General features: G+C 43.3%; 1 protein-coding gene across 1 annotated transcript in view; it reads left to right on the plus strand.

Annotated features, from left to right (window-relative positions):
- Fat4 (FAT atypical cadherin 4) overlaps positions 1-8123 on the plus strand; it is a 133325-nt gene that overhangs the window by 84932 nt on the left and 40270 nt on the right. Inside the window, exon 7 of the mRNA XM_005343924.3 lies at positions 3025-3205. Coding sequence (XP_005343981.1) covers positions 3025-3205 — 181 coding nt within the window. The remainder of the gene's footprint in view (positions 1-3024; positions 3206-8123) is intronic.

Consider the following 8123-nt stretch of genomic DNA (forward strand, 5'->3'; position numbering starts at 1 on the left):
TGAGAGTGTGGAAATACACACATGGTTATATAGTGGTTTTTATCACTCCGAGAGGAGCCCTTGGCTTGGTACAGGGCTCCACATAGCTTTGGAATCATCTGTGGGACCACTTCTCAAGCCGGGAGTATCATCATCGACTCTGCTTGATGTCTCTTTGAAAACCGTCTGGTAAAGAAGAGAGTTGGGGTTATGAGGACAGCGGCATTGAATGTGCAGAGTTTCCCTTCTTTCTGTTCTTGACTAACTCAGAAGGCAGCAGCAGCAGCTGTAGACAATGGAAGACCCTGCTTGCACTGGGTGCCGACTGTGAGTCACCACTGTGGTAGGTTTCCATGCTGTGAACCATCAGCATCTTGATAGGCTTAAAGATGTAATGGTCAAGTATGCATTCTCCAGGTCATTTCTCAGCGACACCGTGACCTTTGCACACACACAGGGCACATACATACAGGTGAGCCAACACTCATGAGCATAAAATAAAAGTAACTCTGAAGGGTAAGAACAATGAGTAACAAGGAATACATTTAATTGTTGACTGCTCTTTTAGAGTACGTTCTATTTTTATTCTCCACTTAGCCAATAGAGTAAAAGAGCAGTAAAAGATGTTGTGCCTTCCTGCCTAGCCCCATCTGCTGCTGCGGGGACCCTGATTGAATTTTTTGTTCACACAGAAGCATGGATACGTTCTAGCTGACTACTTATTAATGAAGTCAAGCAGAGGAACTGTGGAAATGAGTGAGACCTCCATGTCATTAAACTGAATACAATTAAGTATCCAAGAAATTCAGTCCAGACATTGGTCACAAACAGTGCTCCTCAAAATATTCTAGCTTTGATACCTTACTTGTGAAAGTTTTCCACCTGAGTCAACACAGTTGAGTCAACACGCCCCATGGGCTGGAGCTGTCTTCTCACCTCCCGAGTTTGTTCCCTGAGCTTGGGGAGATCACTGGCAGTTCTCACAGATTATCAAGCCATGGGGCCCTTCCAGCTGCTGGCTCCACCTTTGGCTGAGTTCTGGGCAGACTTCCAGTCAGGGACACAGACCCATGTTTCCCAGCTTGACTCTGCTCCTCTCTAGGACCTAAGACTTTAGCTTTGCAAAAGCTTGAGCTTTTCAACCTCTGTTTTGCTCACATGTAAAAGGGAATCGCCAGTTGTATCCTTTCATAGAATGAGGGGTAATCACGATATCCGCTTTGGATAAACCTGCATACACAACAAAGGACCCAATAGAAGCATTCTGTTTCAGATATCGTTGTGGTTGTGTTGATGAGAGTTTAATGCCATGCTTAGAGATGCTTCTTCAGGTGCCTTCACAACTACTTGGATTCTTTTATTCTTTTTTTTTTTTGAAACAGGGTTTCTTTGTAGCTTTGGAGCCTGTCCCAAAACTAGCTCTTGCAGACCAGGCTGGCCTTGAACTCACAGATCCGCCAGTCTCTGCCTCCTGAGTACTGGGATTAAGGGCATGTGCCACCACCACTTGGCCACAACTACTTTTGTGTGGGGGACTTGCATAACACAACCTTTCTTCTCCCATTTACACTGAGCAACTCTTCATAATACAGGGCATAGTTTTAGAGATGGCACCGGATCATAGGTAGAATATAATGGGGGCTCATTTTCTGCTCTGGTCTCTGACAGGTAGTATTTCTGTAATCACGAATTTTAACACACGTTAATATAAATGAAGTGCCCAGGGTAATATAAAATATTTTATCTAGAAGGACATAAGCACATGTGTTCAGTTTATCACATCAGTTCTCCACTTGCAGCCCAAACTCAGTGGGATGAGTGTGTGGGTGGAGCCCTGCTTCCCTCCACTGTCCACCCTTTCTGCCTGTGACATGTAGTTTAGCTTCCTGTATGTACATCAGCTCACCGGAATCGTCGTGTGATTCTGTCGTCTGCTTAATGTGGTTCCTACATGCCTGACCATACAGCTGTTTGGTCCTGAGTCTTGTGCAGCCACAAACTTCCATCTGAAAGACATTTAAATTGTGTCAAAATAAAAATAAGTATCAGCAAATCACAAGACGACTGGAGGAAAATAACACAGGAAGGCAGCGAACCTCAGCATTACCCTGTGGCAATAAAGTTACTCCATGAAGCTTAGACCAGCAACCGAAAGTGTGGCTTTTATCTCAGAACATGGCGGGGTAAAGATGAAGACCATGTGAGCTTCCTACAGAGGAACACGCTCTAGAAGCGACAAGTAATTTCACAAAGAGAAAAGGAGAGAGTCTGGCCTTGGCTGTGAACGGCATCTCCTTTGGTTTTATTTGGAAGAGTTTACATTTGAAAAATGGTTTTGAAAGCGCAACGAAAGGAGATGGCTTTCTCGTCAGTTATGAGGGCAAACCCACAGCATCCTAACATTCTCCATAAGATGAGTCTGCCGAATCTGAGCAGCACAGACTCAGCACTTGGAGCTTTGATTATGGGTTCAATGATGACAACACCTGAAGCAAAATTAGAAGGACTTATCTCAAGCTTATATTAAATAGAAAGGATATATAAAATAAATTATGAATATCATGCTGGAATACAGTCAGAATATTTTCTCCTTTTTTTAAATGAGTATTGATTATACAGTATTATACTTAATACTTGAAGAGTCCTGTTGGGTGTTCGGGTAGTAGTGGTGATGGTCAGAGTCATGTAGTTTGTGGACCTGTGCAATCAGCGGCGAACTCTTCCGTTACCGCAGGCTGTTCCAAGTCTGGTTTGCACTATTTTAATGTAATCTCAGATGCCTTATGGGCAGTGTCTCTTCTAGGGTGTTCCCTGCATTGATGTGTTTGTACTTCTGAAATGGAACGGGAGCATGCCAGTGTGTTCTTGTGGAGTCAGGAGGAGACAGTTCAGACCTTAGGTCAAATCACACGTCTTTCATGTTTACAAATTTTGCTTCCATGTTTTATAATTTATCTCCCACAAGTCTGTCTACAGCTAGGAATGGTTAAATGTATGGATGGGGCCAACTGCAAACACTAAGACTTTGTTTTTGCTTCTTCCCAGGATCCCCAGCCTTGACGGGAACAGGGACAATCAATGTTCTCGTAGATGATATCAATGACAATGTCCCCACCTTTGCCAGTAACATGCACTTCACTGCAATTCCTGAAGATGCCCCAACAGGGACAGATGTCCTGCTGGTGAATGCCTCGGATGCAGATGCTGCGGCCAACGCTGTCATCAGGTATGCGCTTGGAACTGTGTCAACTAGTTTTTCACCAGATCTGGTCTTCAAACTAACACAAAATGATACCTAATTTCATAATGAATTCCATATTAATACCCAATACTCTTTCTGTGGCCCATTGCCAAGCCACTATCCTGAAACTGAGAATTAAGCAGTAATGTGATTGCTTCCTCTAAAGCTGTGCATATTAATCTCTGGTTTATCGTTTGCCATGCCCAGCGATGATACAGCTGTGGTTCCTTCTGCTGTTTGTTGTTGACTCCCTGTCTTATGTTCTGGGTTCAGCAGGGTGGTGGGAGATTCTGCAGTATGCAGCTGCCTGGGGATACCCAGTGATGTTAAGCTGGCATGAATGTGGCATCACATACAGGGACTTGATGACAATGGGGCCAGTTAGGCTCAGTTCCTCCCTTTCTCCTCTCACAGACCCATAACTAGTCACTGTGCTTTTTAACAGAATAGCTGACTTTTGATATGGCGACTCTGAATTTCAAGACCTTCTCAGATGAGATGTACTGACCGTAGTTAAGGTCAGGCCTAGAAGTGTCACATATCACTTCCAGAATGTTCTATATTCAAAGCAGCTTCACTAGTAGGATGAATATACCCCAGGCCTGAAGGGATGAACTTTGAAGCCTTGGGCCATTGGTAATCAAGCAGTATCCCCTGCATTAATATTCATATTTTCTTCATTTAAAAGTTTCTTTATGTAAATCCTGGCAACAACCAGGACAGCAGCATGGACTCTTGTTCAAGGAGATAAAGTGGTGGTGATATGTAGCGTTTGGCTAGCATAGCCCTCCTCTCTTTCTCCCAGCCTGCTCTAAATGGATAAGGACACAATTTCCCTATTTCCAGAGCTAACCCTTGAAGACAAATTTTTGTAATTCTGTGTGGTTAGGTGGATAAATACACAGTAGGTCAGAAGACAGAATCCGGGGATCAGTTGTTATAAAAGGATCACATACGTATTAATATAGCTATGGCTTCATTAATGATTTACTTTCATCACCTGCTATTAATTTCTCATGAACAAGGGTCTCTTGGGAAACCATTCTCTTCCTGCTGGCAGGGATAAGGGTGTGAGAAACTCGGGATTCAGTCCCACTTCATAAACACTGAGTTGCTGGTCTGAGCATGTGTCAGCTAAGGCAAGACCTCTGCTTTCATTAAACTTTTACCTTTTTCCAGGTAGTCGGTGAAGTGCAACAAAATAAGATTGTCTCATATATGAAGTCACCTGAATTCAAAAGAGAATGGCCCCATTAGGGCATATGAAGGGTATACTCTAAAAGCTAAAAGTTGGACCCTGTAATGGTGGCCATCTTCGTCCCTGTTTTTTACTGTGACAGATACCTACTTGATGGCCTTTACAAGAAGGAAGGGTTGATTCTGGCCACAGAGGCAGAGACTTTGGCCTGGGATCCCCGGCTCTGGGCCTGGGATGAAGGAGATCACACAGCTATGAGAATGTGGGATAAATAGAGTGAGAACGTGGGATAAAGAGAGCTGCTCACTTCATGGTAGCCAGGAAAGGGGTGGGAGTCATAGAAAGGACCAGGGCCAAGAGACACCCTTCCAATGCACACCCTAGTGACTCCCTTCTTCCCAGCAGGCCCCTGGCCTAGAGCTCCAACCCCCAGCTTTTTGATCACACCTTATGCTTGGGTCAGGGCCTTCTTCATCTCTGAAGACACCCTTGCAGACTCCTCCAGAGGTATCCTTTCCCAACCACCAGTCTCCATGTCCAATCAAGTCACACCATTAACCACTACAGGGTTAAAGCTATAAAGAAATATTTCTTGCTTTGGTATAGAGCATGCAATAGTGGATGCTGGGAAGGACAGGATCAAGATGGTAGCTAGGCCGCAGTCAGGAGGGGAGGGTGGTTGTGATGACCCCTGCTACTGCACCCACTGGAGGGGATGATGCTGCATCACCGTGGAAGGGGAGAGCAGACAGAAATGAACATGTCCCCAAGTCCTTGTGGACATCAGAGGCCTCACCAGAAACTTAGCAGCTGGCCTCTGTCAGGTGGTGTCTGTATGTTAGAAGGATCAGGCAGAGGGATATGAACTTGATACATCTAAGAAGGATGCCATGCCAGGGCCAGAGTGAAGAGGCTGGAGAGGGAGGGGTACAACATTTGAGGCAATCTAAGAGTCTGTCTATCTATCTATCTATCTATCTATCTATCTATCTATCTATCTATCTATCTATCTATCTATCTAATATCTATCTATCTATCTATCTATCTATCTATCTATCCACTTATATATCTATATCTATCTATTTAATCTATATCTATCTACCTATATATCTAATCTCTATCTATCCTCCATCTATCTATCTATCTATCTATCTATCTATCTATCTATCTATCTATCTATCTATCTATCTATCTATCTCCAGCTATCTAATATCTATCTATCTATCTATCTATCTATCTATCTATCTATCTATCTATCTATCTATATTTAGAGAGAGAGAGATGCATTACCCATTTCTTTGGTGTTAGCACGTTTGTGCCGATTACACTGCACTATGTCTGAACTGTCCATGTGACTCTGTGACTTCAGCTCCTTCTGTGTCTGTGACTCTCTGGTGACTCTCTCATGCTCCACCTTGTGTTCCTGTTCCCATTCAGGCCTCAATGTGCTAGGTGTTCCTCACCTTTCTTGTGTTGCTTCTTGGCTTTGTGATTTAAAAAAAAAAAGAACGTGATGTTTCTCTGCTCTCCTCATCCACACCCTGTGTCTAAGGCCGCTGCTCATCCTTACCCAATCTGTGGGTACATTCTCATGTTGCTGCTTCCTGTGTCTCTGCTGTACAGCTCCAGTTCAGACTACAGTTACATCATGCCTGAAGCTACTGCAATAAACACCACCTTCCCTGATTGCTGGTTGTGATCTGTTATACATACTACACTATAATGTGCATGATGCATTGAGAACTATGCCTGTGTGTGAGTTCGACAGTAAGGCATACAGGCAGCCTAGCTATGCTTCTTCTTGCTCAGTGTGGGATGTGGCAGGCAGTCTAGATATACAGCCCAGAAGTCAACCAAAACATCAAATCACTCACCATCTCCACATAGATGCACTAGTCTAGTCTGCACAAATGAAGGAAGATATTGCAGGCAAAGACAGGGATTAGTACCAAAGCCATGCAAGAGATGAAAATTGGGCATCTGGTGAAGAAAGATTAGGGGGTATGTGAATGGGCCTTGAAAAAAAATCTAGAAGAAATTAAAACTTTCTGCTTCTAAATAATCAAGCAAACAAGAACAAAAGCAAATCATAACCAATTAAAACAAAACAAAATAAGAGACATTTTAGGGCCACAGCATGCCTCACTGGCATTTGGGACAATTCTACTCTACTGTAGGAAGCAATGCCAAGGTAAAAGAAGCTCAGTCAGAGAGGAAATGGGCTGTTGCCAGAAATGAAGTTTGGGCATCTGTTGGCTCAGCTGCATCAAAGACACTCCTTTCTCACCATCTCTCAGCTTGCTATTTGCTATTGCTATTGCCCAGTCTCAAGATTCCAAGCACCCAGTAAATGGCCTCAGCATCTCCCAGGCTTATTGTGCTAATCCCCAAGATCACATCATTTTCTGCCCCAAGGGAGAGGATGAGGACTTTCCCAAGCCATAGAGCCACGCTCACATCCCAGTGTGGCTCACACCAAAGCTGAGCACACTGTCACCCAAGACCAAAGCTTAGCACACTGTCACCCAAGACCAAAGCTGAACACACTGTCGCCCAAGACCAAAGCTGAGCACACTGTCGCCCAAGACCAAAGCTGAGCACACTGTCACCCAAAGACCAAAGCTGAGCACACTGTCACCCAAAGACCAAAGCTGAGCACACTGTCACCCAAGACCAAAGCTGAGCACACTGTCACCCAAAGACCAAATCTGAGCACACTGTCACCCGAAGACCAAATCTGGCTCACGATTGCTTTTGTAGCCTGACCTCTGAACCCAACCACACTCATTGGGAAACACCCTCTCTGTTGTGTCTTATACAAGTCCCAACAGAATTCATGTAGTCAACGATATTGAAAACACAGTCAGAATCTTCATGGAAAGGGTTGCCTGGCACTCTATCTTTCTTCCTCCTTTTGACAGCAATATTCTGCTATCGGTCCATGTAGAACTTTCTGAGGAGGCTTGTTCTTCTTCACTGCTCTCAGCAGTGTTCCGTGTCTTCCACACACCTAGTCTGGCACCCACTGCCGTTTTCCTAACACTTTAATCTCCTGCTTTGTTTTGTATTAAATTTATCTGTGTGTCTTTCTCCCATTGAGAGTGTAAACTCGAAACTAAGATGATTAGTTTCTTATCTATGCTTGTCTGTTATTCTATATTAAAAGTATGAATGAAATATGACAGGTTATAGGTAACAGACTGTTATTTTATAGTTACAGTTTCTTAAGATCTATTTCAGTTTCAAATCTAGATTTTTCAGGTGTTTAATCAAAAAATTCCAAGTAATTAACCATAATGACCAAAATAAAGAGGAGTATCTGCTCCCTGTCTTACAGAGGAAGAGAAAACTTGAGAAGGCCAAAACGCTTTTGTATTTAAATGATATTAGTGTTAAAATTTGCCCAAGTGAACTGTGTTTTAGATTCTAACAATAATTGTGTTCACATAGACTCAGCTTAGGGTCATATGACCCCAGTATATCCCAGGGAGAGGCAAGGACTGCCAGAAGAATCCATTGGGGTCAGATTTCAAATGAGAATGATTTCAGGTTGTGTAGATGAATCCAAATCATGATTTCTTATTTACAAATCAGAAAACAGATATCCAGATTTCTTGTATTAAACTCGATCCGTGATGAGCGAAATACAACAGTGGTAAACCCTGGCCAATAATTTGTTTTGGCTTTAGGAACCAGATATGGTTT

This window comes from Microtus ochrogaster, chromosome 1 (assembly GCF_000317375.1).
Source record: "Microtus ochrogaster isolate Prairie Vole_2 chromosome 1, MicOch1.0, whole genome shotgun sequence".
NCBI lineage: Eukaryota > Metazoa > Chordata > Mammalia > Rodentia > Cricetidae > Microtus > Microtus ochrogaster.